Source organism: Erpetoichthys calabaricus, chromosome 17 (assembly GCF_900747795.2).
Source record: "Erpetoichthys calabaricus chromosome 17, fErpCal1.3, whole genome shotgun sequence".
Lineage (NCBI taxonomy): Eukaryota > Metazoa > Chordata > Cladistia > Polypteriformes > Polypteridae > Erpetoichthys > Erpetoichthys calabaricus.
This window is the reverse complement of record NC_041410.2, coordinates 61,557,412-61,576,566: the sequence shown is the minus strand read 5'-3', so window position 1 is coordinate 61,576,566 and position 19,155 is coordinate 61,557,412. Positions and strand designations below refer to the sequence as shown.

At 40.4% G+C, this 19,155-nt stretch overlaps 1 protein-coding gene across 1 annotated transcript in view; it reads right to left on the bottom strand.

The window, feature by feature from the left end:
* Positions 1-429: 429 nt before the first annotated feature.
* Positions 430-19,155, bottom strand: part of pdcd7 (programmed cell death 7) — a 31,664-nt gene continuing 12,938 nt past the window's right edge. The window contains exons 3-5 of the mRNA XM_051920242.1: positions 16,467-16,703; positions 798-885; positions 430-654 (exon numbers count right to left, since the gene is read on the bottom strand). Coding sequence (XP_051776202.1) covers positions 489-654; positions 798-885; positions 16,467-16,703 — 491 coding nt within the window. The 3' untranslated portion in view covers positions 430-488. The remainder of the gene's footprint in view (positions 655-797; positions 886-16,466; positions 16,704-19,155) is intronic.

Below are 19,155 nucleotides of genomic sequence, written 5' to 3'. Positions count from 1 at the left end.
TAATGAATTTATGTATGTTTGCAGCTCAGGCTCTTGTAAGCATGCATGACATGAAGAATGTTGTATCAGGAGAAGCACGCCAAACTACTGGATAGAGCTGCACATCCATGTACATCCATGAAATAAACAAAGAAAACAAACTACATTTTGGATGAAACCATGAGATGTTGAAGGAAAACCTCATCTTGTTTGAAGTTAAAATATCTCCGCTGCCCTCATCCGTTATTCAGTCTCTGAGCCAAAATCTCAAAAAAGGATAAAACAATTGTAACAAATAGTAGAAATGTGTCACAGTTAACAGCTCATTAAATTAATTCAGCCTAATGATTGTAGTAACTAAGTGAAAAAACAAATTGCTAATTGGCTAATATATATGTGTGTATTTTATTTCTGCCTTGTCAAAAACCAACTGTGTCACAAGGGTGTGCGTGTTTAATTATTTTTTATTTGCTACAAGACAATTTTCTCCAATTGAATAGTTTGACAAGTTAGCTTCCAAGTTTATCCATATTGTCTTGAGAGAAAAAACTAATCTGTTTTTCAATTGCGGTGGCCCAGATGTCACTCGAAGGCAATGATGGAAAGACCCAATCTCTGGGAATGTTGCTTCCACTTGGATGCTCTGCAGGGGTTAAGTAGCAATCCCAGTCTTTCCTTTAGAAAAAGGAAAAAGGAAAAGTTAAATTTACTTTTCATTTCTTTCAAAAATTATTCCGATCTAAATTTCATTTGTACTAACAGTTAATAACTATCCAATGGAAAGGGGAAAAAATACAAACTATGATGTTCTTACTTACCGAATATTTACTAGTGCCGATAATGAATGCTCTCCTTGCAAATAATATTGTCTAAAAGGATACAGTGGATGATTTGGTGGAATTTCAGCTGGAGGAAATAAAACAGAGCCAATATTAAATGAGAGTCAGTTTTATTTCATACCAACACCTTACCTATACTAATTTGATTATTATCTGCAAAAAGAATAATGATCCTTCAAATACTTTTCTCAAACTAAAACATTAAAAAAAGTGATATTGTGCTGGATAACTTTAAAAGTTAGACACAACTAAAATACTACTCAAGTCAAAGCAAGAACGTAAACAATTTCTAAAAATTACATCTGAAATGACACAATAGTGTGGATTACTGAAATTGCTCAGAAGGAATGGCACTTATGAAATTTCCTGGGTAAAGCCTACTGACACAGTGAGTAATTAAAATTATATATGAAAAATTAAGATAGTTTCTTAATAAAATAAGACAATGGGCTTTAGTTATAGTGCTGTTGGTTAATCAAATGTATTGTAGCACTGCCACATAAGGAGTGAATTGAAATAATGTTTTACCTGCATGTGATGAATTGTACAGGTAGTCCCCAGGTTACGGACATCCGACCTACGACATACGAACGGGGCCGCTGTTGCGACGCATGCGCCTCAGTAACTGCCGCTCCATCATCTTCGGCCTGCGGATGCTGCAAGCGGTGGCTGGACAGAGGCTGGAGGGGGGCGATTTCGCTGCTTGCGCAGTGTAGTGTCCCTCGGGTGGCTCCCGGCAGCAAGCGGTTTCACTGCCCACCCACCACACACGGCTGCCCTGTTCGTTCTAGGTGCGTGGCTGGTAATGCTGCAAGCGGTGATCCGGTTGTGGCTGAATGGGGCGGTGGGGGGTAGCATTATAGTGTGCCTCGGATGGCTGCGTGTTGAATGGGGGCGGTGGTGTTGCATACGCTGCAGGCAGCATACTGTAGTGGAGGTGACTGTGAGGTGGGCTAGTGATGAACCGCCCCTCGCTGCTTGTACTGTTACGCACATAGCAGGAAGTTGTCTCATCAGTACAGGGTGGTCCAGATCTAATTATGAAGATCCAGATAATCTAGATGACTGATTTATGCAGGGATGATTCCAGTTTGGCGCAAAGACGATTCTTCATGTTGTCAGTTCGCACACTTCTCGATGGTCTGGGATTTTTCAGGTGATTTTCTATGTAATAAACTGAATAAGTTATAGCGTAATGAAAATTGCATAATTAGATCTGGACCACCCTATACATCAGACGTGTTGACGACGGGTGCCTTCCTGCTGTGATAGATGTACACTGCTGTGCAGAAGAGCTCATCTTAACCTTTTGTCTTCACCCTTCAACAATGTCTCTGAAACACAAATCTGATGCAAGTGCTGGTGATATAGTAAAGAAAAGAAAAACCATCACCATTGAAAATAAAGTAGAAATAATAAAAAGGTCAGAAAGAAGTGAAACTCCATCATTCATTGGCAGAGCACTTGGTTACAGTCGGTCAACAATAGCATTTGTTAAAATAATGTACCTGTTCCGACTTACATATAAATTCAACTTAAGTACAAACCTACAGTCCCTTTCTCGTACGTAATCCGGGGCTGCCTGTATTTTGTCTGTCTTTTGTATGCTTTTCGTCACTGCTGGGAGCTTCCACTCAGATTCAGGTGGAGGAGCCTTTCGCAGTTCAGGATTGAGAGTTGCGAGGCAGTGATTGACAGCATTGCCTTCATGGGCAGAATTTGGAACGCCGACAAAAAAAACTATTCCAGTTAACAGCCAATGAAGGGTCAGAGTGCCAAAATTAAAACTGGCGAGGAGGAAGTGATCAGGAGGAATAGTTGTTTTGCGTTACAAGGGAAATAAATAGGACAGACACTATCAACTCAGAGGGGAAAAAAAAAAAAAAAAAAAAGGGTAGAAACGTCTCGCCCCAACAATAGGACAAGGTTAGCGAGGTAGCCACCTGCACGCCTTTTTTTTCTTTTTCTTTAAGACTGTCCATATGATTTGGCTTGCCAATTTCGGAGGGTGAGATGTGTCCTTTTTTTTACTTTTGGGATAGCACCATCGTCCGTTATGATCTGATCTGGTATCCCCTCCTTTCACGGATAATAACCCTGTGTACTGGATTCGTGTGCATATATATTTCTCTCTAGTGTTTTGTTTATATTTGTGTATATACATGTGCCTTACCTGAACAGGGGTGTCTTTTGTTTCTTTAAGTCACACTGAGAGGTTTGTGTGTATTTAAGTGTATATATGTTTATATATTATATGTAATATATATATGAGGTTATAGTTCAACTCTTGCTGCTGAAACTGTGTGATCACGAGCAAGTCACTTTACCTCTCTGTGCTCCAACTGGAAAAACAAAGGTAATTTTTGCAAAGGCTGACGTCATCCTTACAAAGGAAACAAGAAGCAGCTGCTCCTAAAAACTGTGCTTTGGTTGCCATTAAGTGGACAGCTTTTAAGTAAGGAATAAGAGGAGCTCAAAATTAGGAGAACAGACAAAGAAAAGTAAACTTAACCTCATAGAAGGACAAACAACAGGCAGTCGATGAGGAGAATATTACAGGAGCTTTAAGGGGTCAGAAGATGTAAAATAACTGTGGCAGTTTTTTAAATTTTTTCACTTTTACCAGAAAACTTAAATAATTCAATGTTAAAAAAAAAAAAAAAAAAAAAAAGTCAAATTTTAATAATGAGAGCTGTGCAATATGGCTTGGAGGAGACAGTCTTCTATGAGGGATACATCTCCAGGAGATGCCAGCTGATCCAGCACCTTGCGCTCAGGGCTGCTGAACTGGGGGAGCAGTTGGCTGGCCTGTGTTGTAGTAGAAAATTGGTGGACCTGGCCCAGGTGTCCTTTACAAAGATAGTGTGCACCCCTCAGGTGACGCGGGAGGAGATTCCAGACATGACAGGTAAAGATAGGTGGGTCACAATCACAAGGTAAAGATTGCACACTGTCTAGGAGCATTAACCCCAGAATTGGAAGTCAAATTGAGGAGCATGCACTGGTACAGTGCGTTGCCGCACCCACTACAAGTCGAAACAGCTCGGGATCCCGGTTGGCAACCCCCCAGGCAGACACGCGGTCCAGTCCTACCCTCCGGAAATGACCCTCTATCTGCCGCAGCCATGTATTACATGGGTGACCCCTTGGCCTGGTCCAGCCACTTGGGTCCCCAACAATGAGGATCTTTTGAGCCGGATCACTCTTGGGGAAACGTGCCACATGGCCGTAGTGCCGTAAATGACGCTCCCTCCCAATGCAAGTAATGTGCCTCATTCGGGACTCCATGAGCAACCGCTCATTCGACACAAAGTCAAACCAACAGTACCCAAGGATTTTCCAGAGAGACTCAGTACCAAAGGAGTCCAGTCTTCGTCTCAGGTCACTGGATAGTGTCCATGTCTCACAACCATATAGTAAGACAGGAAGCACCAGGACTCTAAAGACTTGGACCTTCGTCCTTTTGCATAGATATCAGGAGCGCCACACACCCCTTTCCAGCGACCTCATGACCCCAACTGCTCTCTCAATCCGTCTCCTGACTTCACAGGAAGAGTCACCACAGACATGAATGTCACTGCCAAGTTAAGTAAACCTCTCAACAAGGTCAACACTCTCTCCACAAAAAGACACTGCTGATGGCTGTGCCCAAGAGGTCATTAAAGGCCTGGATCTTGGTTTTTATCCAGGACACTTGCATGCCCAGACACTCAGTCTATCGAGCACCCCCGATCAGAGCTTCCACTGACTCCGCGAAGATCACAGCATCGTCAGCAAAGTCAAGATTCGTGAACCTTTCTTCACCAACAGATGCTCCACAGCCGCTGGACCCCATGACCTTGCCCAACACCCAGTCCATACAAGCATTGAACAGAGAAGGAGCAAGAACACATCCCTGACGAACCCCAGAATCAACTGGGAAAAAAGCGGAGGTCCTGCCTTCACTCTGCACAGCACTCACAGTACCAGTGTACAGGCCAGCCATGATATCCAGCAACCTCGAGGGGATCCTGCAAACCCTCAGGATGTCCCACAGGGCAGCTCGATCAACTGAGTCGAACGCTTTGCGAAAATCGACAAAGGCTGCAAAGAAACTCTGCCGATATTCGTGTTTGCGCTCTATGAGATCCTCAGTGCCAGGATGCGGTCGATGGTAGACTTCCTAGGCGTAAAACCAGACCGTTCCGGTTGCTGGTAGATGAGCAAGTGATCATGGATCCTATTGAGGACCACCCTAGGAATGACCTTACCCGGCAGAACTGGAAGTGTTAAACTGTTTTCAGGTCAGTGGACAGTGTCTCTGAAAATTATGAGGTGGATAGGACTGGCAAGCTTTGCTGGGCTAAATGGTCTGCTCTCGTCTAGAATGTTCTAATGTACTTGGTTCCCTAGATCAAATGCCAACAAAATAGCAAAAAGTGCAATGGATGTTCTTGCAGTATCTATTCTTAGCATTATCAATAGGTTACTATTTCATGGCACAGTACCTGATGCACTAAAAGTGTCAGTCATTAAACCGTTACTTAAAAAGTCAGACTTTGACCCACATATACTTAATAATTATAGTTCCATCTCAACTCTACCCTTTCTCTCTGAAATACTTGAAAACGTAGTCACCAATCAGCTTCAGTCACACCTCAGTCTGGTTTCCGCACTGGTCATAGTACAGAAATGGCACTAACATGTTGTAAAAGACATTCCAATATCCTCTGATGAAGGAAGCGCCACTGTAAATATGTCATTAGACTTGCTCAGCGTTTGACACCATTGACCATTCTATTCTCCTACATAGGCTGGAGAATGACATTGGGCTTACAGACAATGTCCTTGCCTGGTTTAGTACTTATTTATCAAATCAATTCCAGTACATACAGAAATGTGCGGACAGTACTCTCCACCATTATACACAGAAGTGAGATATGGTGTTCCACAAAGCTCAATAACTGGGACCTTTACTGTTTTTACTTAACATCCATTGGGTTATATAATTAGAAAAACATAACGTTAATTTTCCCACATACGCAGATCGTTATGCATTTCTTTTAGAACAAATGACACATGTCTGATGTTGTTCTTAATTAGATGAGTTAGTGAATTAAAGGAGTGGATGGAGATGTTAATTATTGGAGGGAATGATGCTGATCGCAACAATATTTTGTCATTATTTAACTCAGTTGGAATCACCATTAGTTTTACTGAATTAACCAGCAATCTAGGTGTTAACTTTGACTCTAGCATGTCATTTAAAACACACATTACAAAACTGTCCAAACCATTTTTTCCCCCATCTTAAAAATGTTGGAAAATTAAGGTGTTTTCTAAATATGTGGGATACTGAGAATTAATTAATGCATTTATTTCTAGTAGGATTGACTACTGCATTGCGGTGTTCACTGCGGTTAATTCAAAATGCTGCTGCAAAAATCATTACAAAACAAGAAAATGCAAACACTTAACTCCAGTTCTTAAATCCTTAAACCAACTCCCAGTTAAGTTTAGGGCAGATTTCAAAATCATCCTTTTAACATATAAAGCCTTAAATGGCTAAGGTCCAGCTTACTTATTTGAACTTATGATTACCTACAAGCCTAATTGCACATTATGATCTCAAGATGCAGGTCTGCTTATGATTCCAAATAAAATAACAGAGGGAGATTTAGCTTTAAATTACAGGGCCCCAAAGCTGTGGAATAGTCTGCTTGCTATAAGAGGCACCCATTCAGTATTGGCTTTTAAATCCCAGCTGAAGATTCACTACTTCAGTTTAGCATACCCAGACTAGAGCTGTTGAGTAAGTGTTCATACTGCATTGCTGTTGTTAGTCATTAGTGGATATTGGATAAAGGTATCAGTCAAATTGTAAGCAATAATGATACAAATATTATTAGGTTACTGGAGCAGCTTACTCTTGAACATGCTATATTCGATCTTCCATAAACAAAACATGCCTGGCTTTTGTTGGTGGTCACTACAAAACACAATTTTATAGGAAAGTGTATTCGTTTGAATTGAAGTTAGTAATCAATACGAAGAATGTGAAATTTTACTATTCATTATCAATCATTATTAGATGTTTGAGACTTTCAGTTGTTTATGTCTTTTACTCAAAGCATTTCTTTTCAAGTTTGTCTGTTGTATGTACAGTAGTCTCCATTTAAAATCTGCAGATGGCAATGTACAGTTTATGCAAATCAGTGCTTTAAGTGGATAAACCCAAGTGCCAGCAGCCTGTGTATACAATGATGCATTATCGTGAAGAGCGAGAAGCACAGAGCAGTAGATTTAAGCATCTCAACACAAACTCTATGGCCTCTCCATTAGAAATTCAAGGACCACAATTTATGACAAATTTTGGGGCATTTAAAGGCCAGAATTAAATAGTGTGGTGGAAGCTCTCCGTCACATTCACGTGGGCAGACACTGGAGGCTCCTACAGAACTGCAGAGTTTGTGAATTCTGCCCACAGACTTGTTGTTGCTACTCTGAAGATCCAGCTTAGGTTCAGTAGGCTACCACCTACTAGGGGAATGAGGCTGGACCTGGCCAGACTCCAAGATCAGGCTGTTTCTATGAGACTGCACTCAGCTTGTATGAGGAACTTGCAGACTTGGGTGCAACTGCTGATTCTAATGTGATGTGGGAGACCTTCCACGACAAGACCCTGAAGGTTGCGGAGGGTTGTGTAAGTGTTGCTAGTTTTCCCAGAAGGATTGTTTATTCTCCCAGGGCACCCTGGATATCATAGAGAGAATTCGCAGTGCAAGGCTTGATGGCATCTCCGGTCTCCACCGGGAACTGAGAAGGATGGCTGCGAGGGCTCTGAAGGCAGATAAGGAGGCGCTTGTTAGAGGAATCTGTGAGCAAGTGACACACCATCTATGCTTTGTAACCTACATTTTGCTTACAGAAGAATCAAAGCATTACGCACATCCAAATCTGTTCCTCAGACAGTAGCATTCAGGGTGGGTGATGGAACGGTCCTCAAGGATGATGCTGCAACTGTGACCTGCAAGGCTGGTTACTTTGATCAGATGGTTAAAGGTGATCTTCTGCCTAGAATGTTGGACATCTCTGGGTCCACGGTTCTTGAGGCTGATCCTCTAATTAGCTGTGAACCACTCAGTCTCACTAAGATTGCACAGGTGTTGCAGAAGGCTGCATGAATCAGTGGTATCCAGGGAGAACTTCTCTAGGCTAGTGGTAAGGCTGTCCTCCTTTCATTGCAAGCAATCTTTGCTTCCATTTGGGAGACAGGCATTATCCCAACTGACTGGAAAATGGGACTTGTCATCCCTATCTGGAAAAGGAAAGGTGATCGCCTGTGTTGAACAACAGGGTGATAACACTGCTCTAGATGCCAGGTAAGGTCCTTGCTAGGGTCATTTTCAATAGGATCAATGATCACTTGCTCACTACCTACCAACGACCGGAGCAGTCTGGTATTACGCCTAAAAAGTCTACCATCCTTGGGCCTGTGCCAAATTAACATCATTTTGGACCAAAATTTTTAAGTGCCTTTCAGACAGCCTTGGTGTCACAATCCCTCCTAACCCATTAACAGCTGCGTTTGGTGTTCTTCCACCTTGGTTTAAATTGGAGAAGGACAAACAAACTGTGATTGCATTCACTACACTTTTGGCACGCAGACTTATTTTGCTAAACTGGAAGAATCCTAACTCTCCTCTTTTAAGTCAGTGGGTAACCAATGTTTTATACTATTTGAAATTGGAAAAAATCAAATATTCAGTTAGAGGATCTGTACAGAATTTTTTTAAAACCTGGCAGGATATAATCAAAATTTTAGAATAAGCTCTTAAAGCACAGAGGAAGTAATTATCTCCGCGTTTCTTTTTCTTCTCCATTCATCTCTACTGGCCTATTAAACTCACCAATTTAGGTATGTTTACAAGCCTTAAGTTTTACCCCGTTGGCCATGCTTTCTCTCTCAGGGGTGGGGGTCGACTTGTTTTTCAATCCTGTTTTTTGTAAAAATTGATCGATTTGTACCATCAACCATATCCTGGCACGAAGTGTTCTCATGGAGCACAAATGCAAATATCGGCGGAGTTTCTTTGTAGCCCCTGTCAATTTTCATAAGGCATTCGACTTAGCTGATTGAGCTGCCCTGTGAGACATCCTGAGACTTTGCGGGATCACCTGTACATTGGTACTGTGAGTGCTGTGCAGAGTGGAGGCAGAACCTCTGCGTTTTTCCCAGTTGATTCTGGGGTACGTCAGGGATGTGTTCTTGCTTCTATTCTGTTCAATGCTTGCATGGACTGGGTGCTGGGGTCCAGCAGCTGTGGGACATCTATTGGTGAAGAAAGATTCAGTGATTTTGACTTTGCCGACAATGCTGTAATCTTTGCAGAGTTAGTGGTGGCTCTGATCAGGGCTCTTGAGAGACTGAGTGAGGAGTCTGAGTGTCTGTGCTCACGAATGTCCTGTATAAAAACTAGGATCCAGGTATTTAATGACCTCTTGGGCACAGCCATCGGCAGTGTGTCTGTCTGCGGAGAGAGTGTCAACCATGTCGAGTGACATTCATGACTCTGTTGACTCTTCCTATGAAGTCAGCAAATGGATTAGAAGAAAATGAGGGGTCATGAGGACGCTGGTGTGTGACGCTCCCGATATCTTTGTAATAGGACAAAGGTCTAAGTATTCAGAGTCCTGGTGCTTCCTGTTTTGCTGTATGGTTGCGAGACAAGGACACTGTCCAGTGACCTGAGATGAAGACTAGACTCCTTCTGTACTGCATCTCTTTAGAGAATCCTTGGGTACCACTGGTTTGAGTTTGTGTCAAAGAAGCGGTTGCTCATGGAGCCCCAAATAAGGCACATTACCTGCATTGTGAGGAAGCATCAGTTACAGCACTACGGCCATGTGGCGCGATTCCCTGAAGATGATCAGGCTCACAGGATCCTCATTGTGGAGGACCAAGCAGCTGGACCAGGCCAAGGGGACACCCACATAACACCTGGCTGCGGCAGACAGAAGGTCATTTCCATTGGGTGGGACTGGACCATATGTGTGCCTTACAGCAGGATCCCGAGCTGTTTTGTCATGTGGTGGGTGCAGCAACACACTGTACCTATGCATTCTCCCCAACCCGACCTGACCAGGGACTGGAGATCGATGGAGTGAAACGGATAACCAAGATCGGAGCAGGTAGGTAGTCAACAACAAAAACGCGGCTTGTTAAACATTGAGATTTGCATCTTCCTGGAGCTTCACCAAACTTTCTCCTTCCACTTTACAACGTGATCACATGTTTAATTTTTCCTGTTCAGGACACTGCCCCATCTTCAGTCATTTGTCTATGGGTTAGCTGTGCTACTTAAGTGACTTGTCAATCATTTCTGCTCTCTCCTTCAATTGCTCAAAGCCCCTAAAGAGCACGTACAACATTAATATAATATTAGTAATATAATAGTATCATATTGACCTGAAACAATTTATCAACAAATTATAAAAGCATGTGTGCTAATTTTGTTCTAGTAATGTCACCAAATTTTAATCAAATCAGTCAAAGCATTTTTATATATATATATATATATATATATATATATATATATATATATATATATATATATATATATATATATATTATTTTTCAGCATGTCTGTCTGTTGGTTGGTTGGTTGGTACGTTTACATCAGTGTTTTGATTGGCTGATATTCTACGAATTTTGAAAATTTGGACCAACCAACTAAAAAAGAAACAAGCTTGCATTTTAATGACGAAGGAACCCAAGAAAAGACCATAAACAATTTGAATATTGCACATTTGCCTCAACAACAAAATAAAAAACGAAGCACTGGGAAGCGAGTGACCAATCGGATTAAAAGAAAAGCTGAAGGAAGTCACTCGACTGAAGACGACGAAAATGCAAAAAGAAATAAGATTTTGGATATTTCAAGTGCTCAAACTACACCTCAAAAATTGCCAAAAACGAAGAAACCAAAAAGAATTTTTACTGAAGAACAAAAAAACTGTGGAATAAACAGCGACGTGCAGTACGACAAGCAGCAAACAGTGTTCAAATCTCGCAGCAGAGACAAAATGAACGCCAACGAGTTGCAGCTTACAGAAGCAACCGCACGGAAGAACAAATACAATTGGTTCACGAAATTGAGCGTCTGCGATTGCAACAAAAACTTTCTACTGCCACTGAAATTGAAGTTGCTGAAAGACATGAACATGAACGGCAACGACAAGAAAGTCGGTCAAACGCAACTCAAGTTGAAATTGTTGAGAGAAGAGAACAAGAACGTTTACGACAACGAGAGAATCGTTTAAATGCAACTGAAGGTGAAATTGTCGAAAGAAGAGAGCAAGAGCGACAAAGACTACGAGAAAATAGACTTCATGAAAACGAGGAAGATGCAAATTCAAGGCGTCAACAAGATCGCATTCGAACTCGAGAAAGTCGAGCAAATGCGTCTGAAATTCAAGCTCAACTTCGAAGAAACACTGACGCACGATGAAGAGCCTCTGCAAGAGCTGCTTCCAGCAATCAACTTGGTTGTGCTTTAAATACTTGAATAAACATAGTTTACGTATTCATTAAGTATGCATTGATTGTGTTAATGATTCATAATTTTATTTTGATAAAGATAAGTCGTTCATTTTATGGCATGTAACACTTTCATACATGACAAACTAGAAACAACTTTCATTATGTTTATTATTGCCTTGGAACTAAGATTCATACAGCTCAGGTGGTAGAGTGCACACTACCCTTGGTCGGTGGTTCGATCCCGGATGCCGGAACAAAGTTAGGACCTAACACCACCTACTGTCCACCTGGGTTCGAATCCCGATTCGTCGTGTGGCACAAATAACAAAAAACATTTTATTACTAAATTTAATCATGGTACAAATAATTTTGCACTTAATGACTTTTACCCTGCAACACTGATAAAAGTCACCTGCAGCCCGTCCTTGACGGGCACGACTACCTCGTGTATTATATATATATATATATATATATATATATATATATATATATATATATATATATATATATATATTGAAATGTCCTTCCTTAGCAGATACCCAATGCCCTAGATGTACGTTTTTCCTAAACAAGAAAGTGTTTTGTTGATGGGTGAGTGAATGACTCAGTCAACTTTGCATCATATATATGTGTCCCCTGTGGTATCTGGCACCACATTAGCAGCAGAACTTTTAAGTCCTGTCTATCCAATCATTTTATGGTCTTTTTTTGACATCTGCCTAGACACCTACCAGCAGAGTCCAAATCAAAGACCAAACTGAAATGTGTGACGGTTTATCACTAGGCATAGTCAAACAAGCCAACTTACAGTAACCACCCTCCACAAACATTCTGGCAATGCTGGATATTAAATTTAGCCCCATATCTTTATATTTCCTACAGAACCTAAATGGATATTTTAGATTTTTACTTCTGTATTGGCTACATCTATTCTTAATCTTTTCTAACTGCCTGCAGAACAAAAACACATACATGCAGGCAATGTTATTGTATGCATCCATCCATCCATCCATTTTCCAACCCGCTGAATCCGAACACAGGGTCACAGGGGTCTGCTGGAGCCAATCCCAGCCAACACAGGGCACAAGGCAGGAACCCATCCTGGGCAGGGTGCCAACCCACCGCAGGACACACACAAACACACCCACACACCAAGCACACACTAGGGCCAATTTAGAATCACCAATCCACCTAACCTGCATGTCTTTGGACTGTGGGAGGAAACCGGAGCGCCCAGAGGAAACCCACGCAGACACGGGGAGAACATGCAAACTCCACGCAGGGAGGACCCGGGAATCGAACCCAGGTCCCCAGATCTCCCAACTGCGAGGCAGCACAAGGAAGTAAAATGATTGGAAAATAACAGAACTGTGAAATAATGGTCAGATGTATCACAGTAAGCCCATGCAATTAATTAATTTTATTGTGAGTGATTTGCCATCTGATGGTTGTTTTTAGTGCTGGAATGACCATGAAAAACAACACATGGAGCTAGGCAGCAATAAAAAAGCAGCAAGGACAACTGAATTGCCTCAGCAAGATGTGGGAACTCATGCATCATCACTGATTGCTTCAGGATGACAAAGTTTCCTTCTGTTATTGCTGCTGAGGGCCAACTTGACCTTGGGTTATCTTTGAGAGATTCGGGGTCAGTCTTCTCACAGTGGTATGTAAAGGGGATTGGTCCTGATACATGTTGACAAGGCAAAAATGAACCTACATAGTTGTATTGAGCACATACTGATCCTTGATTTTGTGTGTTTTAGCATCCATGTTGAATTTGTTCTAAAATATTAAACACACCAACCAAAAACAACAGAAACATGAAATTTACAGATTTTAGTACAGTACAAAGAGGCTAATATTTGGCCACTTACAAAATCAGCACCATACAGTACCCTTTACAGATTCAGGTAGAAACTTTTTTGATCACTTCTTATAAAGACCAGCAGATTAGGCAACAGAAGGAAAATGAGAGAGGTATAGGATGCCAATAAAAAGCCCATTGAAGGCTCATTATTTAAGAAATAAAATTCAACAAGAACCAACTTAGGCCAACTGGCCTCCCTAAGAATGGAATGCAATATAACGTTAATGGGCTTGTTTCAAGGCCACAATGGGTAACTTGCTAACAACAGTAAAGCAACAGAAAAGCAGAAATAGCTAAACACCACAGAAGATTACACAACTAGCAAAGGTTTTGTAACAAAAGCATTTAAATGGCAAATAAATAATATACATGGATACACCAAAACTACTGAATAGTACTCGTATTCATCCAAAAACAGTCCCTAGAAACCTATACACAGTATCGGCTCTATCTAATGGGTTTTTCCGAGTACAAACAAGTACTGATCGCCAAGGACAGTTAGTAGAAAATTTCAGGATGGAGCTACAGTAATCCCTCCTCGATCGCGGGGGTTGCGTTCCAGAACCCCCCGCGAAAGGTGAAAATCCGCGAAGTAGAAACCATATGTTTATATGGTTATTTTTATATTGTCATGCTTGGGTCACAGATTTGCACAGAAACACAGGAGGTTGTAGAGAGACATTTGTCTCTTTTTCAAAAGTTTAAACTGTGCTCCATGACAAGACAGAGATGACAGTTCCGTCTCACAATTAAAAGAATGCAAACATATCTTACTCTTCAAAGGAGTGCGCGTCAGGAGCAGAGAATGTCAGAGAGAGAGAGAAAAAAGCAAACAAAAATCAATAGGGCTGTTTGGCTTTTAAGTATGCGAAGCACCGCCGGTACAATGTAAAGGTAGTCTTTCAGCATTTTTTAGAGGAGCGTCCGTATCCTCTAGGTCAGTGTGCGAACAGCCCCTCTGCTCACACCCCCTCCGTTAGGAGCAGAGAATGTCAGAGAGAGAGAGAGAGAGAGAGACAGAGAAAAGCAAATAAACAATCAAAAATCAATACGTGGCCTTCGAGCTTTTAAGTATGCGAAGCACCGTGCAGGAAGCATGTCGCTTGATAAAGCAGCTGCACAGAATGGAGCAACGTGAAGGTAATCTTTCAGCATTTTTAGACGAGCGTCCATTTCATCTAGGGGTGCGAACAGCCCCCCTGCTCGCACCCCCTCAGTCAGGAGCAGAGAATGTCAGAGCAAGAAAGCAAACAATCAAAAATCAATACGTGCTGTTTGATCTTTTAAGTATGCAAAGCACCGTGCTGGAAGCATATCGCTTGACAAATCAGCCATATGTAAGCCCAGCAAGAAAGAGAGCAATGTGAAGGTAATCTTTCAGCGTATATTGAGGAGTGGCTGTATCCTCTAGGGGTGCGAACAGCCCCATGCTCACAATATATTTGAGGAGTTTTATTTAATACGTAATACACGCTCTGGTTGGTTTCGCGGCTTCACTCCATCGCGGATTTTATATGTAAGCATATTTAAATATATATCGAGGATTTTCTGAGGACAATGGGTCTTTTAATTTCTGGTACATGCTTCCTCAGTTGGTTTGCCCAGTTGATTTCATACAAGGGACGCTATTGGCAGATGGCTGAGAAGCTACCCAGCTTACTTTTCTCTGATCCTGACGTAGGGGGACTGAGTAGGGGGGCTGTTCGCACACCTAGACGATACGGACGCTCGTCTAAAAATGCTGAAAGATTATCTTCACGTTGCTATCTTTTATGCAGCTGCTTCCTGAAACGACATGCTGAACGGTGCTTCGCATACTTAAAAGCATGAAGGGCACGTATTGATTTTTTTATCTGTCTCTCTCTATCTCTCTCTGCTCCTGACGGAGGGGGTATGAGCTGCCGCCTTCAACAGCTTTGTGCCGCGGTGCTTCACATACTTAAAAGCCAAACAGCCCTATTGATTTGTTTGCTCCTTTGAAGAGGAAGATATGTCTGCATTCTTTTAATTGTGAGACTGAACTGTCATCTCTGTCTTGTCATGGAGCACAGTTTAAACTTTTGAAAGAGAGACAAATGTTTGTTTGCAGTGTTTGAATAACGTTCCTGTCTCTCTACAACCTCCCTTGTTTCTGCGCAAATCTGTGACCCAAGCATGACAATATAAAAATAACCATATAAACATATGGTTTCTACTTTGCGGATTTTCTTATTTCGCGGGTAGCTCTGGAACGCAACCCCCGCGATGGAGGAGGGATTACTGTATATCTCTTTTCACTCAATAATCAATTACTATGTAACATAGCCTCATGTTTAATGAATTAGAATTTTTGTACATGTTCAGAATATTATTTACATGTACTAAATTTGATTGTTTACCATTTGTATTCCAATATTTGGCTCAGCAATACCTGCTTTTGAAAAACACTGAATATCTGGTCAGGTACAGAAACAACTGCTGCATTAACAAAAAATAATCCAGCTATTTTGTACTCTCTTTCAAAAACAAAAATATAAGGAAACCTGATGGGATTTAAGTGAAACATGCTTGGAACAAAGGAGTAGTCTTCCAAGTCACCTCACTGTTCGTTTAATTCTAACTTTATTGCAAACTGACTAAATTCCTAAATACTACATAATAGTCATCTTTATTTTAGACTATTCACAAATACTTCAATGGTTGAATGGGGCTGGTAATCACCAGAACATAGTATCAGCACATCTTTCAACTTCTACATCAAGTACATGGTAACATTTCTTAGGATATGAAATTTCAAGGGCCAAACCACTCTACGACTGAATGTTATGTTATTTTAATGAGGTAGTAGACAACTCTTTGATGAACTGTTAGTGTATCACAGCACCCCTCCCAGCTTGACTAATATGTTGTGTAAAAGTAACAACAAAATTACTTTTAGAGGCAATCTAACTCTCCCATACAAAACTGAATAGAAGAAAAAAATTGCTCTTGTTCTATTTCATTGTCTTGACAATCTGCTCAGCAATATATAAGAATTACAAATTCAAACACGTTCTGCATAAGCTACAGATGTATTAGTTAAAAGCAGATAACATTAGAGGATCCCTCCAAGCTAAAACTATTATCCTTAGGCAAAGATACTTCAACAGAAAGTCTTCTAGCTCAGGTTAACATCTATTAGCCTTTAAAATGGACAATGGAATTTAGGCTTAACCCTTAGACAAAAGAAGAAAGACAAAAGTGTTTTTAAATACACAAAAAATGTTTTTAGGCTAACCTGAATCTCCAAAAAAAGCAGATTCAAATTCTCTTTTTTTATGTAGTTGCCTGTCCTTTTCTTTTTTCAGCTTTCTCTCCAGGTCACGTTTCCGCTCCTCTTCACGCTCACTCTCCAACATAACACGCAAAGCTTTTTCTTCTGCATTATACAAGGCAGTTCGCTTTTCAAACACTTTTCTGAGGTTTAAAATCTGCTCCTCAAACTGCTCATTTGCTGAACATTCAGGGTACACACCTGGGAATAAAGGAGAAAATAATCTCATGAAATCAAACAAACATTTTTAGTGCTGTAATTTCTTCTTAGAGACCCAAAGCTTTACTTATGAAATTACAATTTTTAAAGATCACTCAGAAACAAAGAAGCAGGTGGAAAATAAAAGACATGGTACAAGAAAAAGCAAAACAAAATGTTTAGAACAGACCACTCATGCATACTTCTAATTATCTTAGGATATTTTTTGAAAACGGATACTGAAATGAAAATATTTTAAGTGTACAGTGGAACCTCGGGTCACGAACATCTCGGAACACGTACGTCTCAGAACACGTACAAATCGGGTTACGACCAAAAAGTTCACCAAACTTTTGCATCTGTTCACGACCACACACTCGGGTGGATGAACAAGCCAGTTTCCCTTCCGGTTTGTACGCGCCGATGATTTCCGCAAGTGTTCGGTCTCTCCCTGTGCAGCGAGCAACAAAGACAGAGAGCGTGAGAGAGAGAGTGTGAGAGGGCTGGCCGCATAAGGCAGAGAAGGCAGTTAAAGAATGCACCGGGCTTGTTTTTAAAGAGACTGATTCCAGCATTGTTTAACCTCGTTGTATTTAATGAAGACTTTTTCTATTGGATTTTAACCTCCACTTCACTTCTGTTTACAGCGATCGGTTCGTAGCGTGCATTATTGCAATGTTACTTTTCTTGGTTGTTTATTAAATTACGGATTTTTCAAATGTTCATGTTTTTCCCTGTGCTTAAAACTCATTAAAAAAAAAGGTGTTTACAGCGAGTGGTTCGTAAGGCTATAGTGTGAATTCTTGCAATGTTACTTTTCTCTGTTCAAGGTTTTCTCAGTGTTATTCAATGTTTTTACATTTAGTATACTATTACACTGTGTATTCTATGGTATAATTCACTATTTTTGTGCTTAAAAATGTTTAAAAAAAATACATATTTACATACAGTTCGTACGGTCCGGAATGGATTAATTGTATTTACATACAATCCTATGGGAGAAATTACTTTGGGTCACAACCAAATTGGGTTACTACCAGAGTTTTGGAACAAATTACGGTCGTGACCCACGGTTCCACTGTAGTGGAAGTTTTGGTAAGAAAACACAATTCAACCTAGTGCTGGGCGGTATACCGGTTCATACCGAAAACCGTTTTTTATTTTTTATGATATGGATTTTTCTTGTAGCGCAACACCGGTTTAAATTGCCTAAATGACGTTCGGAACGTGGCGCAGCAGGAAACTGTTCAAGTGGGGACCTTTTTCACTGCTACACCGCTAAACACAGATTTGTTGTACTAGTGCTCTTTTTCACTGCTACTCCACCAAATAGTGGGCGGTAGCATAGGTATGCTGCGCGGTGAAAATGGACAGAGAGCATTCCGAAACTGATCTAAAAGTAAAGTAGAACATGATGAACAGAAGAACTTTTGCTGAAAAAAAAGGAGTCACGTCCGTCGCCTGGAGATACTTTAGTTTTAAAAGGTCAGATGTGTAAATACTGTTTCTATACTACGGGATAATACTGCAAGCCAAGTTGTACTTGTTTCTGTACTTGCTAGTGTATGTTTTGCTTGTATTCATCCTGCGATGTATAACGAAGACATTTTTAAAGTTCTGAACACTCCGTCGGCTAAGTTAATAACTAGTTTTAATTTCACAAAGACGTTTATCGTGTGATAATTGGTAATGTGGAGAAAGAAAAAGCGTAATGATTAACGACTGGGTTGGGGAACACTTAACACAAAGTATTTGATGTGCTGCATTAACTTGTGACGGGGTTTGAGAAAATCTAGTAAATTAAACATTGATTTTAGGATGAAGTTTAGTTTACAACATTCTACTTTAATTATAAAATAAACTATGAGAATAAAGTGGAAATGTCGACTTTAATCTTGACATAGTCAACATGTCGAATTTATTCTCGACATATACTTTGTTTTTTTCTTCCGTGTCCATATTTTTTTTTCTTCACAGTGGCCCTAATGCGCTTCCATAGGGCTATACCACAAACAGCATTATAAATGCAAGTTAAAGTTTTTATTATTTATGTATATAGCATAGCTTGAAGCAAGGTCTATATTAATGCAGTTTGCCTAAATGATGGTACGGTTGGTAAGATGTCATCACCAAGTTGCACTTGTTTTATTTTATTTTAATTTGGTGAATACTGTGTAATGCACCTGGGCTTGAAGCCTTGAAGTAATGGTGCAACTATCAGTAATACTATTATGTATTTTATTGTTATTACTAGCAAAATACCCGCACTTCGCAACGGAGAAGTAGTGTGTTAAAGAGGTTATGTAAACATATATCCACATATACATATATATACATACATATATATATATATATATACATATATATACATACATATATATATATATATATATACATACATATATACATATATATATATATATATATATATATATAATATACATACATATACATA